Here is a 17,092-nt window from a genome sequence, read left to right as displayed (position 1 = left end):
CACAGCTAGGGGAGCCCTGGCAAAAGAAGGCTCAGCAACGCGAGCCTGCGCTGGGAGATCACAGCACCTTAACCGGAGCTTGGGAGAAAGACCTAGTTCAGAGTAGCTCAAGTGGTCGTTCCCGAGTTACATACAGAAATACATTAAAGTTGTTTTGTACACTTCCCTTTTGGTTCAGGTACTGTACCTGCACTGTCTGTTGTGTTTTATTCACTTCCTCACCTTTGAAAATTCAGGAGGTGTCACTGGTTGTGGAACTGAACTCTGAAGGTTTAATTGTTGGGAAAAGCTGAATTTGGGTGTCTGATAGGAGAGCTCTGAAGACTTCATTTAAACTAATATTCATAAATATACATTACCTGTATTGAAAACAAAGAGTTATATGGCTGCTGACTAGTGACTTTTCCATCGAATACTTTTAAGATACACTGGCATGATAATCACATGAGCAACTGGTACTTGTGTGAAAGGAATTACATCTGGATTTGATAATCCCACCTGACCCAGAAGATACTTATTTCAAATTAGCTTTCACCTTGTATTTTTAAGAATAAATTGTTATTGTCTAGCATCAAAATATAAAAAACCTGAAGCTGACTTGACTAGCTTTTTTTTCACAAGCAGGCAAATATTCCTGTGGTTTTTCCCTGTGCACTTTGTTATAGTTATGGTACAGATCACAAGAGAGACTAGGGGTCAGGGCAAGGGGTGGGGGCAGGAAAGAATGCTAAATGGTCTATCCCTTCCCTGAGAATCCAAGCAAAATTTCCTCCACTTTGCAGAGCTGCAAGGGAGCCCTTAGGTACTGTGAGCATTTGACCTAGGTAACACCTGTTTAGCCAAAAGCAAAAGCTTTCAGATAAATAGTGATGTAAAGGTGAGTGAGATGAGTTGAAGATTCAGCAGTAATAGAGATGTTATACAATCACCAAATTACCTATATTTCCAGTTATTCAGTATGAAGAAGTAAGGAACTGATACTATTGGCAAAATCCTACACCCACACGTTGCTGTGTAGATGCTGTATTAGCCAATTTTTACCCTGTGTTCGTTATTAAAGTCCAACCTCGAAACCCCACAGCATTCATTGGTGTTGCTGTGGTACTCATCCACGTAATTTGCTGTAACAGTTTCTCACATTTGATAATGTTAGATGTCCCACCCGTGGTATATAAATAACTGATGCAAGGTACCTAAGAGAAGAGAGAGTATTTGAGACCACAGCTTTGAAGGAAAACAAGTGTTGAAGTTATTCTGCTGCATGAAATCTAGACAAGTTGTGCTATTCCTCGGCTTCAGCTCATTTCATTTATTCAGCTCTATATTTGGGTGCGTCAAAAATAAAAGTAGTAAATTCATGGGAAATCAAATTCTGAAATGAAGTCTTGAGTGTGTATGAAAACAGGGATGTGAAAGGCTAAGCATGTGATGGCTTAGAAAAATATTCTTGGGTGTACTGAGTGACGTTGGTCCTCAGCTATGGAACAGTATTGAGCGTGAGTGAGCCACTGTCCAGGAGCAGACCCAAAGCTTTACAAATCCTTCCTGTCACGGTCTCATCCCCCAGCTCTGCCTGCGAAGAAGGTGCTTGCTGCCAGGCTGGGTGCTGCCTCGTTGATGTCATGAAGCCAGAGCTCTGTTTAGCTACTGGCATTCTGTAAATACAGTAATAAACCAACTGGTCTAAGGGAAGGTTTCAGTGAATCCTCCTGACCTGTGGTGTCTTAAAATCTCCTGCTCCCTCATTTTAAGGGAGCCTGTTTGTAAATAGGGCAGGTCCCCTGCATAAGGACAGTGTTTTTATTCACACCCAATGAACAAACACCTCCACCCACTGTTGTTGTTTTAAAAGACTCCAGCTGCTCATGAATATAGGGTCAGGGAGGGCCGCCTAAATGTTTCTCTGTGCTTTCTCCCCAGCGCAGCCAGCAGAGCTGTTTCCTGTTCTTTGTTTCAAGGCTGGGGTTTGCGTCACACATTCCAAGTGGCATATGTGGTGCTCTTTCCTGTTTCAGGCTGTTTTCTGGCAGTTCGGTAGCCTCGTCCAGGCCCCTTGTCACTGCCCCTCAACTCCCAATCCCCACCCGATGAGTTATCGTGTCTCTACACACTCGGGATTGCTTAAGATGCCTATGTTATGTCATAACGAGGTTTCCAAGTTAACCTTTAACGCGCGCCCTCGACTCCAGTATAGTAAGGGGTGAACTGGAGAGCTTCACTCTGTTCACTGAAAACTTGAGCTCAAGTCTCCAGAAAGTTGTGAGCCAGTTTTCTGCTCTCGCTTGCTCATCAGCTGATCTGGAATAGCTCCATTAAAGTCACAGAGTTGCACTGATGTATAAAGAGTATAAGTGAGAAAAAAGTCCACATCTGTAGGCTCATAGTTGTGAGAGGGTTTTGGCTTCGGCCGTTACTCAACCTGAATGGCCCACTATAAGCACTTCGTATTTCCAAATCTCAAAAGGAGTAGGTATTTTCTCCTTATACAGACTAAAAGATTCATTGTCTTCCAGATGTAATAAAGAAAATGAGGCACCGCTGTCTAACTTATCTTTGGCATTAATAAGTACTCCCACATTTTGCATTTCTGTAGGCATAACAGTAATTGTTTTACTCCTGTTTTTATATTTATCTTTCCCCCTCACCCTGTTGCAGGCAGATATAGTGAAAATTGAGAGGAAATTGAGAAAAACACGAATCTTTCTATTGCTTTGGATCTGACAGAAGAAGAGCTAAGGGACCCAAGCCAAAGTTCATTGAAATCGAGAGAAAGACTTGCATTAACCTCTGTGTGCCCTGGATGAAAATGCCAGATGGAGTGTTTATTCTTCTCTGTCTCTTATGGGCTGGAATATGTATGGCTTCTGTACACACAGAAATACTTCCACCTTTTCATTTTACTCTCTTCCCCCCAATAGTTTCTAAAGTAGTCTTTTAGCTCCTGCTCTTGCTTTTCTGGTTGCTGCAGGTTAGCTGTGTGAGATCATTGCAGGTATCTTTAGGAAATATCTGAAACACACACTTTAAACTTCTTTCAGAGCTTAATTATATGTGAAAAAATAATTTTTATTGGATTATGTGCGCATACTTACAGCAAACTGTTTTTTGTCTGTTCAGAAATCCAGATAAAAAGAAGTATTTGGCTACACAGTTTTGGTAAGTTGTTTATTGATTATTTCAATTTGTTGCTCTCAGTTGTTTTTGTTTTGTTGGTTTCTGTTCGTTTTAGAACACTGTGGATGAGTTTATCCATTAGAACACGATTACATATTTTAATTCTTGTACTGTTAATTTGCCCAAGATTTCAAACAGTTAATCTTTTTTTTTCCAAAGACAGAGGAAAAGAGTGGCATTTAACTGTGTTTAATATTGGAAACTGCTGTATAATAAATGCAGTAAATTTTGTGGTTCACACCTTTTTGTAGCCAGAAGTTCTATAAAATAGGGAACTGAGGTTAAAATTATAATAATTTTTGTAAACCAACTTTTAAATATTAATTAACACCATTAACAGGAGGTCTTTTAGAGTTCTTTTATGCTGTCAGCATTAAATCTTTGTGTTTTCATTCTGAGGCTAGTTGCTTCCAATCCAGAATATGAAGTTTGGCAGAGCTGGTTTTAGGAGAGATTTAACTCTTTCCCATGAAGCATTCACTTGATGCCAAAGCTTCCTTTGAGGGTTTTGTAGCCGTAGGTGATATCTCCCAGGGGAAGGAAGTGTAAGTGTAGATCAGCCAAATGGAAAGACAAAGCTCCAACAGGTTTTAAATAGTAAACTAACTCAGAAGGGAAAAAACCTCCAACCAAACGCATGGTCTGCCTGTCATGCAGTCAGTGTGTGTTACCAACAAACTAACTTGATCCATGAAGACATGACAGAGTTTCCACTTTTAAAGAGTAAGCTGCTCTGATCACTGTAACATTTCTATCCACTACACTGTCCACCTCTTCTCCCTGGTAGTTTTTATTTTCATTTCCATAGGTACATAGAAGTTCATCAACATTTGCGCTGTATTCCGATCCTTGTTCAAATTAATCATTTAGGCTATTATTCATAAATGTATACATCCTTTCTCTAGGATTAGATTTTCTTTCTTCTTTCCCATGCTATAAAAAATGTTTAATCTCTTTCTCACATTTCCTGAAATAGCAGAACCCTTCACATAAGAGAACAGTATTTTCTGTCATTTTTCCCTCATAATAAAAAGGTTTACTCTTTCTCCTTTTAAATTATCTTAAAAATTAATCTCTTAAGAAAAACACAACAAAAAAAAAAATGAAGTTCAGTTTGGAACAGAAAGATTATCATACCATTCCACATACTTCACTTGTTTTCAAAAGTCTGATCTTCTATCCTTACTAGACTGTTTCTCCTTCTAAGAAGTAGCTTGAGACAGGAAACCAGACAGCAGTCTGCCCTGATAAGGGAGAATATTGTCTAATGGAGGTGCCTCCTCTTAGGTTCTTTCTCCTCTTAGGTTCAGTAATTATACAGCTGAAGATTGAACAAGGTTTACATGGGCTCAGTTTTTCCTTGGTAAAGATATTTTCTTAACAAGCACTTTGAAAATATTTTTGCCCAAGATTTTTGGATACAAGAAAGCCATTTCCAGGCGTATGGCTTCAAAGATCCTGCAATAGTATTATCAGAATTTTAATGGAAATACTGATTAGTCTGCTACACAGGTGATAAATGATTATGTCAAAGAAGTTCTAGGTCAAACAAGGTGACATCAACAAAGTTATGATGCACAAGTACAAAACACAAGTTTTTCAGCCTGCTTGCAGTCCTGAAAGGACAAAGATAAAAGATTTTCAAGTCTTTGCTAAGAAGCAAAAGTAGTTGAAATACTAAATACCAGAATTGTGTAGAAATGCTCTTTTTCTTAATACCTATCAATAAAACTTCAAGGAGAAAATTTTTGCCTAGGTACTGTTTTCTTTTACAAAATATTCTAACTGTTTCAACAATTATTATTGTTATCCAGTGGAAATCCAGCAAATAAACACAGAAAGCTGTTGATCAGTAGAATATTTTCTTGGTGTGCTGCTTCTTAATGATTTTCCTTCTGCTCTGTTCCTTATGGTGTGGCTGCTCTGGTCTCTTCCCACAGTACGGTGTCTAGACCTTTGTTCCTTCCACTGCTCTTGCTTGATTTGGCCGAGTCTGCTGTGCTGAGCTGGAGAGCTTCTTTGCCTGCTGCTATTTTGGGGTCAAGTGCAGTTAAGTACTTGCTTACTTCCCATTAAAGTTAATGGAACTTCAGAAACACTTTTTTGCTGACTCAGGTCTTGATGAGCAACTGGTACAGTAAAGTGCAAACACGTTATGAGCTCTGGAAAACAGTTTCTGTACCTTCTGCAGGGAATGTTGGTCTCAGAAACTGGTTCCTCTCTGTCAAACTCTTTAGAGGTTCCATTGAAGACTACTCACTTGGGTTTGGAAAACCTCCTTTCCCTTTTGGTTTTCATCAGTGGAGAATCTTCTGATACTATTGTTTCTCCCTTGTATCAGAGGAAGTTTGACTTGAGGCTCGCAGAAGCCATAGGTTCAGAGCAACCCAAAGAGTCCCAAAGTGCTTGGACTGAAGAGCTTTTGCAATGGGACTTAATGTTGGCTGCTGGATTCAGACAGTGCTGCAAGAGCTGCAGTTCTTTGCAGAGGGCACTCATGCAGTGCTAATTTAGCAGATACCATTGCATTATTCTGTAATTATACTGACAATAACAATCATACCTTGAAGCTTCTAGGACAAAGACTTGCTGTACATGGGGCAGCATTCATTTGCTTCCTCCAGCACAAAGACTGAGGAAATAAACCCTATATATGTTCTCAGGCGGAGTGAAGAGCGGCAGAATGTATGGTCACCACCCCCCTGTCTGCAACAAAAGTCAGTCACTGACTGCTTTTCCAGGTATTTATTGAGAGCACAGGCTTTATGTTAGAATAAACCTTTGTTGTTGGATGTGCAGTCAAAACTGGCCCTGCACCCCACCCTTTCATTTCGTAACAGGCCTGCGGAGTTGGTGGACCTTGAAGGTAGATGCGCAGAGCTGCTGGGAGTAGCTGTGCTGTGGTTGCCCTTTTCCAGCTGCTCTGCAGTGCAGATGTGTAGTCTGAGGGCATTTTTTAACCACTTTGCACATTTCATCCAGGGTAAATAATCCATACAAGCCCTTATTGTCAGAATACACATCTAAGTACCTTTAAGCTTTCATTTAATCTTAATTATGTCTCTGAAACAATAAACCATACACCTGTCAGGAAGTTAATATTGAGAAGTCTTTAATTCTGACAAGGCGATGAGCTCTAACAATAATGAATTTCCCTTCTGGAATGGATACCTTGCTGTATATTGGATCATAAGGGCAGAGTTTGTGGTGTTTCTGGCTTGCTGTCTTCGCTGGACTTCTGATAGGAGAATATTGAGGGACTTTGCCTGGACTTTACATTGCACCTGTCCTTATTTGCATGCAAAACCCAGTTGCTTCATTCGTCTTTCTGAAGTGCGGGGTGTGAGCAAAATCTTATCAAAAGCTGTGTCCTGTTTGGACAAGTTGGACTGACTTGGCAGAGATCCACAGGGTGGAGTGAATGGGAGGAGGCAAGAAAGTAAAACTGGGTGGCTTGTTAGCAGAAAAAAAGAGGGAGAGCAAAAAAAAGAGAGGGTGGAATGTTTGCTTACTGGATTGTAGTTAATTATTTAGTTTCAGATTACATTCATTTTAAATTCTTTTACCTCACATGAGAAAACCCTTTAATGCAAAATAGCTTACCTAATACAGTGAAAGGCAAAGGTTCTTATTTTTTAATACATTTAACGTTAATATATTGTTGTCACCTCATCGGGTTTTCCAGGGCACCTCAAGAATGAGAGATGGTATTTTGATTTTCCAGAAATTATTTGTAAGTACTAAACAATTTGCAGGCCTTCAAACAAGTACATTCTGAAATCACTCTGTAAAGTAGAACCCAACTGTTTTTTCATTCCTCTGTAATAGAAACAGGCAAGACTGTTTACCTTCCCTATTGCCCCCTTCTCAAATGTTTAGGAGAGAAAGACTGAAAAGTTTTGAGTTAGTAGGCATGATTTTACAAATATACTGGGAGAAACTATCTGCTTTTTAATGGAAGTACCATGCTTTATTCGTGTGTGAGTGTACATGCACATATTTGCTCATGAGTGTGGTCCAGGCTATCAATTTGGAGCATCATTTTTAAATACAAAGAGCAGGTTTTTGTGAGTTTATTTGCAGCCTCAGAAAAGCATCCTTTTGAGCTAAATTTTAAATGCCAGATCCAAAGCTGACTTACACTGACTTTGTAGCAATCCTACAGAACCAAGTGTTACATCTTAATTAATTTTCCTTTCTTGAAAATTGGTTTCCAGTCACTATCAAAAGGGGAAAAGAAACCTTCTGCTTAAGAGTAAGGTGATGAAGATTGATTGATTCCTATACTCTGATGAAGCATAGTAACTTACATAAAAGTAAAGTTTTCCTTTGCTGTTCTTAGATGACTGCACTTGGGAAAGATTGAGAATTACTTTTCACTTCTGTTCAGAGTAGTACACTTCCTGTTGTCTATGTCAGCTTAATTCCTGTACAGTAATTTAGAGCTATCTCAGGAAACACGGAAATATGTAGCGTGACATGTGAAATGTGTATCAAGTGTCTTTTCACACACTTTCTTGGAGTAAAAGGTGAGAAGGAGTGACTCTTAAACTGAAGAAAATACAGTTTAAAAAAATTACAGAAAGGATGAGCATCATTGCAGTTACTTAGAACAAACTTCTCTTCTTCCCTTCCCTTCCCTTCCCTTCCCTTCCCTTCCCTTCCCTTCCCTTCCCTTCCTTCCCTTCCTTCCCTTCCCTTCCTTCCCTTCCTTCCCTTCCTTCCTTCCCTTCCTTCTTCCTTCCCTTCCCTTCCCTTCCCTTCCTTTCTTCTGTTTCTCCCCTTCCTCTTCTTTCTTCCCTATCTTTTCTCCTTTCTTCCTTCCTTTATTCCTTCACTAAAGTACACATTGGTGTGTCACTTTATGTATGCACATACAAACTAAAAATCAAAAGTTTCTGGAAACCTGAAAGGAATTAGTTCCAAATTCTTATGTAGGAGCTCTGAGTGGCTACATTTTACTGTAAACATTTTTCATGTCTAAAAGTGCAACTTTTCTGTTTTCACAATGTGGATGAATGTGTGAGAATATGAATGATGCATAGATATGTGGATGTATTTCTGGGAAGTCAGTATTCTGAAATGTTAGTTCTTGCTATGTGAAATGTTGAAAACCTGAAAAAGATAACTTAGATAATGGTTATGTAAAAGATAACCATCCAAAGAAAGTAGTATAATTAATAACCTTCTCACAAACATACTTAAGGTATTTACGGAATTATCACAACTTTTAGCAAATAGTGCCATCTTACACGACTGCTCCCAAATGAAAACTACATACTATGTTTAAACTGGAAATTACATTAAGCTGCATTATTTGTTTCACTTTAGTTTTGTGATTTGTTTTTGTCAGGCCTTCACCTTTTGTAAGATGAATTATGAAGATACTATAATTTACTTCTGCTGCTTGCTTGTTTCCATTATTCAAAATGCACACTGTTGTAATAGATTTCCAAAAGTCTTTAAACTTTGTTTTTGTACCTGAATAACTAATGGTTGGCTTGTAACTCATGCCATCTTTCTCTGGAAGCTCTTAACAAATTTTGATCTATAAACACATGTTAACTGCAAGATTGCTCATTAGTGCAGGCTTATTAGAACTGTTTTAATTTGAGCAGGTGCATCTTAAAATGTTCATTTACATTTCTGGGAGAATTCGCCGGCCACAGCTACGAACCTGTTGGTGAGCCTCCAGCCTGTCCTGTGGGGTGAATTGCAGATGGTGGAGTCTGGCTGTATTCGCTTCTTTCCAGTGCCATCTACTGGCCAAATTGAATTTGTGTCATTTACTTTTGTCCTCGCATCTTAAAAGAGGTCGTACCACTTCCAGGCAGGGCTGTGAAATTTACGGTGTCCGGTCAGAACTTGCCCCTTTGACATCAGTCATATAATGTATAACCTCGAGTGATTTGTGAACAGCTTGGCACCATCTAAATGTCATTGCGAACAACTTCCCTTTGCTTCCCTGCAGTTTCTCTGTGTACCCTTATGGCTTTACCCAGAAGAGGTATGGCAAATGTGTAGTATGATAGTTATGACATGCTTTACACTAAATACTTTTATTTCAGGCTTTTAGAGATTGGACAAGTAAGGTTTAACACTGAAAAAAAAAAAAAGCCCTGAAGCTGCACAGAATGCAAACGGATTTTTTAAAGTGCTTTTATTTTGCACAGTTAGCACAAATAGTTGTTGAATTCTCAGTAAATCTATTATGTCATAATTACTGATGCATTTTTTCTGTTAAGTCATTGCAGCATGTTGAATGTAGTCCAAGTTAGTCTTGAATTTAAATCTTTTTTTTTTGCATTGATATCAGTGTCACTGTATATGATATCTATTGAGTGTTTCTGTTAGTATTCTTAGGAAAGAGAGATCCTCTCCAGAATCAGTTCACTTGTATAAACAAGATTATTCTGAGGTTTTAATGCTGATGAGAAATGCCTGGTCTAAACTGTGATGTGTTAAAACACTTGACAGCTAATGAAAGTGAAAATTCTGTGGTCTTAGTGTCCTGACATGCACAACAAAAATTCAAATTAGCTTGCATTAAAGTGAGCAGATGCCCCTTTGTTTGAATGGCAATTTAGAAGGAAAAAAATTGCGATAAATTCAGTCGAAGATTAAAAAATCTATGTTAGAGATGGATAAATATTCACATTAATCTGACAAAATAGTAAGTTCTCTACAATTCAGAAAATTGATATGGGTGTTTCCTGTGGCTTTCTCACACCTTGTCTTTCCCCAGCAGGACAGAACATCAGAGGTATCAGAACAGGTGAATAAAAAAGATGCTAATGTTTGACCCAGTCCCTATCAAGCAAGAAGCCATGGAGCCTGTTTCAGTGGTAAGATTTTTAAAATACATTGGCCCTAAAGATGACTCTTTAGTTTTTCCACCTTTAAATTCATAATGAGATGTAATTAAGCTGTGGACTAGCTTAGGAAAGCATGTGAAGCTATATTTTGTTCTTAGTGCAATCAGATTCACATTCTAGGAAAACTTTCTGTACTTTATTAATTTATTGCCTTAAATGACCTGACCCGTTGCTTATCAGAGGAGAGAGCATCTGAGTATTCCTGAGCCACTGCTTTGTAAATATCATCTCTGTAGCTCATGCTGCTGATGGAGGTGTGTTGAAATTAAGTTGCCATGCTTCATGGTGAAGTTGTCCGTAGCCTGTGGTTTCAATGTTACACCCTTGAACTAGGTGGACAACTTCTTGCTGTGCCTTTTTCTCTTTTTCTCTTGGTTGTGATAACAGGTGCCCATGCTCTAAACAGCAGAAAATTAATCCTGCAAAAACCCAACCCACCAATGGCTTTTTGCTGGGTAAACTGGTTGCACTACTTTACCATGTGAACAGATGAGAACTAGGGCAGTGGAGAAGGAATGTGGGGAAAAAGGGGGAAGAGGAGACAGTTCTTTAAAATTGGGTTAGTTTTCCATGAACTTAGAGTATAGGGTCATCTCAGAGAAGAGTCTGCTAAGCCACAGCAGCAGGAACATGTAGGTGGGAGCAGTACAATGACAGTTGTGATGATACAGGCTGCTGCTGAAAGGAAAGGTTTTGACTTTGCTCTCTCCTTGCCAGCTTTGTGTCTCTTTTGTGTGACTGAAGAACTGTGTGGTCCTAGAATGATTTGGAACCTTTGGATCAGCTCACTGAATGGTCAGAATTGCTAACCCACCAAAAATACTAATTTTTTTATTAGATCATGAAGCTGATCTGACTCATACTGGGCAGCTGCTGGGACCTCCACTTTCAGCAGTAGCCTGCAATAACAGATGAAGTGTAATATGAAACCACACCCCTAGAAAGGCTGATCCATTAAAAGGGTGAAGTCAGTGTACGTAACTCAAGAGTATATTAAACTTGTGCTCTGAATGGCATCTTTCAATGGAAAGTTTGCTTCCTGTTTTATTTAAAATAAAGAGTAATTTTCATAAATTTAAATCCATCTGTAAGCAGTCGGATTTCTTCAGTGCTATTAGTAACACTTCCGGGAGCTAAGTTTATATGCATTTTAAAATTACAGTTTGACTTTCCTGGGGTTTATTTGCTGGAGAGTAATGATAGAAAACTAACTGTCACTGAAGGTACGAGTGTGATTAATTCCAATATTTGGGTCAAAAAGGAACCTTTGTGTTGGCCAGCCTGTCTGTCACTTTAATCATGGTTATTGTGTAACCATATTAAGATTAGTGGTGATTATCTGCTGTAATCTAAGATTATCTAATGGTGTCCATTGAAAGCAGAAAATAGGCTGGTTTTACAAAAGAAGTGTCACTACTGTCTTTTGGGCCGCCTTTTGTGCACGTCTGCCTTCATCTCCCAAAGAAGGTTCTGCAATGGTTTGGGGTTCTGCACAAGACACACAAATGCCCCAAACAGTTGTGTGCTTCTGCCAGATGGGCAGAGTCAGTCCCTCCACCAGGAGAGGAGCAAGCAGTCTTTCCCAGACCAGCAGATGAAGGAAAAACTGCCGTGGGAAGAACAAGGGAGCATTTCTGAGGCAAATGCATTTCAAGACTGGGGTTCCAAATATTGGTTATTCTGTACCATATCCTTCTCCTAGTGATGTGGTGCCTTCCATGGGTTGGACCTCTGGAGTCTTCTCGTAAGTCAAGTGTAGTCACTCTGACCAGCTGTTAAAGACTACTTGGAGCATTTTACCACATCTGTATGTTTTTCGTTTCACCACTGTATAAGGGAAAAAAAAAGCAGAAAAGAAAAAGCAGAAAGTCCAGAGGAAAGTATGGTTTCTGAGTGAGGTTTCCCTCATTGGAGACTACTTTGTTTTCCCTCAGGCTGAGGAGCACATGTTTCAGCTTCTGTACACACATAGGCTGCTTAGCCCCAAGCCCTCGAGCTCTCCGCTCTTCTTGGTCTTGTGGCTTCCTTGGAGCCCTGATTCCACAACCAAAACTGCTCTGGAGACACCTCTAAGGGGAGATATTGTGATATGAAGAGAACATAGGATAGGATAGCAGCCACTGAGTAAGTTAGTTTTCTTGACCACCTTTTGAGGAGGTGGAATGGGAGAGAAAATGTTAGTGTGATGTTGTGAGGTGCTAAGCATAGCAGTACAGGCTGACAAAACCCAAAAATCCAAAATCTGGATTATTTGTATTGCATCTTTCATTCTGATAGTATCGTTAGAGGTCAAATTAAATTAAGCCCCTTAGGAATAACTCACTCTTCTATTTGAGCATACACTGTAGGTGTAAAGTCTGTCTCTCTTTGAAACATCATGGTAGTTGGAGGGGGAGAAGGAAACTAGTAGTTTTGACACCACTGTGTTTCAGGGTGTGTGGCTGAAAGGATTAACTATACTTCTCAGGTGACTGAAGCTCGCACCCACACTATTTCATCACTCTACCAACAGCTCATGCCATTTATTGAAATGGATTATTGAACATATATTATGATAGTTCTTAATGAACACTGACAAAGTCATCTGAGTCCTACCTAAAAGACTACCTATTTGGTGTGAGGACTTTTTAAACATTTGGAGAAATACCAGTTAGCATTTGGTGAAACAAGTTGCTTTTTTGTTTGAATTGGAATAAAGAGTTTTTAATCTGTGTAGCAGAATAGTAGAGAGAAGACTTGGTCAGGCACAAGAAGTATGATGCTGATTATGTGGGTCATTATGATTAGATTTATTGATAATACAGTACCTAAGTATTGCCAATACAGCATATAATATAATCAGGTCTAAAGGGTTATAATGTATATTTATAAGCAGGTTCAGCTAGAAATGTTTAGTCTTTGGCCTTGCAGAATGCACAACTACAAAGGAACAAAGCACCTGTGGAAGTACTTCAGGGTTTTAACTTTGTATGTGACTGAATCTTGGCATTTTTACTCACCCATCCAAAAGTGAGTGTTCCAGTGTTTGCTGTGGGCATACTCTGCTGGCCTCCCTCCTGGGAAGGGGGAATCTACCTGGAAGCTTCTCACAGTCTCAGGAGACCAGTTGTCCCAGTCTCCAGCAGCATTTCTACCCTTTTGCAGGCTGGTGTGCACCAAAATCAATCACAATGGTAATTGCTCCCCCATCAAAGAATGCATAAACTATATGAGCATGCAGACAGTTATTCCTCCAGTTTGCACCTGGTATTCTTAGGATTAGGTTACACCGATGGATGCTTGTTCTTTAAAATAGACTTGTTGGCCAGAAGCATTCTCAGAGATGTAAATTGCACAGGCTTTTCCTTTTTAGCATTCTTGCAATGGAAGAAAAGTTCATAGGCAATGACATTGTGATCACCCCTGACAAGTCTGCAGCACTGTAAACGCACTGATGCTTAATGGTGGAATGTTTACAGTTTGTTGAAGCTGGGTGAACTTTGTACTGTAAACCAATAACAGGAGTTTTAACAGAAGTACTTAATATTTCTTACCTGTTTTTTCAAGAGGCGGGCTAAATTTTAAATTCATACAGTTGTGTAGCTTTTAAGATGTTTGGTGTAGCAGAATTTGGCAGATTATTTCAGAGTGGTGCTTGATAATGTCTCCTTGTGAAAGCTGCAGTCTTTTTGGAGGTGATAGGAGTGCATGTGAAATGTTTGGGCTATCTATATGCTTGACAGATTGACAAGAGGAAAAGCATGGTGATTCTTCTTTGGGATTTTTTTGTTTTAATTGGATGAGCCACATGGATATGACTCAAAATTAGTTCCTTTGATTTATTTTCTAGTTTCTTTTTAGCTTCACTACTCTGGGTTTTATTATGGACAAACAGCAAGGAAAGGGAAATTAATTGCTTGGTAAGGCCTGAAGAGGGAAAGTGATGATATCAAACATAGAAAGAGCTAGATGGGGACTATAAGGGGATATATGTTGAAATACAATCTCGCATCATTATAATGATCTGCTGTCGTGACATACTGTTCTGCATAGGGATGTCTAGGAAAGCAGAAGTTACAGGAAAGTGGGAATTTGTTGGGGTTTTTTCAGTCCAAGTTTTTTCAGTCCAAGTCAGACCAAACTCATGCATATGCTGTTAATTCCCACAGAAGAAATTCAAGGAAAATGTATCACCTTAAATATTTTAGGCAAACAGAGCAACGATATCTAATTTTCCATTGTTCCACCCAAATACGTTGCATAAACTGTAGGACAGGTGAGAAAAGACTGCCCTTGTCAGCCGTGAACCACGCTCCTGCTTCCTGCACTTGGTGGCATTTAGAAAACTAAACAGAAGTAAAAGTTGGGCTTTTTTTTGTTTGTTTCTTTGCTGTAGTTAATGCTTCCTATTTACTGAGAGAGATTGTGAAGTCATCCTTACTCTCCCATCCCATATTCCCCAAGGGGTACTGTCTGTTTCCCTGGCAAAGGAAGGAAAATAGACACCAAATTTGAAAGCAGTGTTTCACATCAACCTAATGGCAATTGCTGTATCCCAGGGAGCTAGAAACTGAAACTCTGCTATGCTAAAAGATACAGGAAGCTTAACTGCAGTGCCAGGATAGATCTGAGTGTGACTTACTCCAAATGAACAGGGTTTCCACAAGACTTCATTTGTAGGGAAGCAAAACTGTTTTTCACCAGTGTCTGATTCACAGCAGATACTCTCCTTTTCATTGTCCTAGCATCCTTCTCAACTTTTTCATTCTTTTTTTTCCCCAAACACATCATAATTTGTCACACCACATTTTTCTATGGCAACTTCATCTGCAGTTCAGATAGAGTAGCAGTTAAAACCGCAGAAGAAAGAAAAGTTTAGGAAAATTATTCAAAAACTGACAGAAAAAACAGCTGATATTAAGTCTGTGCTGGCTTAATTACAACAATGAAAACCTTCTATGGAAGATAATGTGAGGCATATGGGGTAAAATACCAAGTTCCTAAAATAATCACTTCTTAAAAACATCATTATTTTCTTCCTAATTCGTGGAAAGTATTATTTGCTTATCTAAATATATGTTACTTAATATTTCTACTTTAGAGTTTCTACTTTAGAGTTTAGTGTACAACATTTTAATAGTGGGGTATTTTTTTCAACACAGACACACACCTTTGAAGAGTTGAACGAGGATAACTTTATATAGAAAGGTTACAGGTAGAGATGCTTCGTTCTTAAATAGATTAATTCCTAGAGATGTAAATTGCACAGGCTTTTTCTTTTTAACATTCTTGCAGTGGAAGAAAAGTTCATAGGCAATGACATTGTGATCATCCCTGACAAGTCTGCAGCACTGTAAAATGCACTGATGCTTAATGGTGGAATGTTTACAGCTTGTTGAAGCTGGGTGAACTTTGTACTGTAGACCAATAACAGGAGTTTTAACAGAGGTATTTAATGGTTCTTACCTGTTAAAATTTAGATTTTTGGGCTATGCCCATAATTTGATCAGATTTAATTGACACTAAATGCTGTTAAATACTAAGTTATATCAATATTTAGTGGTCTACTTCACTTAGAATGCTAATAATTTCATTGCTTGGCTCAGCCATGCTGGCAAGTCTACAGACAGCACTTCTTGCAATAATGGCATTTCATAAAATTCTGATGAGCCAATTACCATCAAGATGAATGTTTCTGTAGATGGAATTAGTAAGAATAGTCATAAAGTAAATATATAGCTTTCAGAGATTTAAATGTTTGAAGATTAATCACTATTGTGTGTGCTGCTTTATTTGAATGTTCTATAAACCAAGTGACTCAGCGTTGTTGTTTTATCACAGTGCTATGAATGCGGGAGGAAAATGTAATATTTTCTAAACTCAGTGTTTCAAACTGTAACTGAAAAGAAGAAAATTACATTTGTGTAATTTGCAAAAATACCTCCAATTAACATTGACATTTAAAATGAACTAAGTGTTCCCTCACAGGGAAGACAGAGGTAAGAAACCAGGAAGATTCTTCACCCCAGGAAGAAAAATAATTGAAATGTTATGGAAATAATTTTATAAAAATACAGTAGTTTTATATTTCTGATCTGGTTTACTTTCTACCATTTTGAGCATTTTTCAAATCCCACTCATCAAAATATTTTGGTGCCAACGAATTAATTAGTTTCTTAATATTAGTTTACTTACCTAAAATCCAAAGATACCACTTTATTTCAAAAGGTTGACAACAGGACTAAAAATTTGTGTGCTTTGCATTTTCTGTGTCTCTCTGCTGCGTTGGAGCAGCACATCAGTCTCCACTGTGAGATAGCTGTTGGTAAACAACCTTAGTTTTCAACAGTTTTTAAATGCAGTATCGATCTGGATATTTGTTTAATGATACTGCACTCTGCAGTGAATGTTAATACTTTGTGGTTTACAAAAATCACCATATATGTGTGTGTTACTTACATAATACATATATATATATGTAAAAATTGTTACTAAAATGTGGAGATCATCACATAGGTCAGGATTAGCTTTGGGGTTTATATTTTAATGGGAGCTGCTAGCTACCACTAACAGGAATATTCTTCCAACACACCAAAAGTTTATCCTTGTACTCATCTTCCAAAACTATAGACTGGCTAGTTAGCTGCTTTATATCTCAAAAAATTGTTTAGAAAGGTTTAGATTTTACCTTTTGCACTTTTGAGTTTCTCGCCCATTACTTACATAATTCAGCTGTGTATTTTATATTGATTGTACGGTTCAGATACTTAATTTCTTGCTTTAGTGATGATTGTTTTTCAATTACTTTAGCAGTTGATTGGGACCCATTACTTGCAGTTGTAAGCCCAGTTGAACTCCCCTCTTGCCAGAATTGATGATTCTCAGTATATAGTTACATGCTTGCCATAGCAGATGTATCTCCCGGGTCAGTTAAGAAATGTACTGCTTAATATGTGACAGCAATTTTAAAGGGAGGAAAGTAGTTGAATAAGCCTTGAAGATTTGTTTTCATAATCTGTTTTACATTGCTTCTGAAACAGTTAGTGAGTCAGAACTTGGATAAC

General features: G+C 38.5%; 1 protein-coding gene across 4 annotated transcripts in view; it reads left to right on the top strand.

Moving 5' to 3' along the window:
• Positions 1–17,092, top strand: part of KLF3 (Kruppel like factor 3) — a 29,929-nt gene that overhangs the window by 1,484 nt on the left and 11,353 nt on the right. The window contains exons 2-3 of one of the 4 annotated variants that reach the window (XM_039550964.1): positions 3,118–3,156; positions 9,923–10,019. In XM_039550964.1, the coding sequence (XP_039406898.1) occupies positions 9,963–10,019 (57 nt within the window). In that variant the 5' untranslated portion in view covers positions 3,118–3,156; positions 9,923–9,962. Of the gene's footprint in view, positions 1–3,117; positions 3,157–5,837; positions 5,916–9,919; positions 10,020–17,092 lie in introns of those variants that run through there. The other 3 variants (XM_039550965.1, XM_019287120.2, XM_039550966.1) reach the window with 3 other exon arrangements.

The sequence above is a fragment of the Corvus cornix genome, chromosome 4 (assembly GCF_000738735.6).
Source record: "Corvus cornix cornix isolate S_Up_H32 chromosome 4, ASM73873v5, whole genome shotgun sequence".
In the NCBI taxonomy this organism is placed as follows: Eukaryota; Metazoa; Chordata; class Aves; order Passeriformes; family Corvidae; genus Corvus; species Corvus cornix.
The sequence above is the reverse complement of the archived record's forward strand: the minus strand, read 5'-3'. Positions and strand labels throughout refer to the sequence as shown.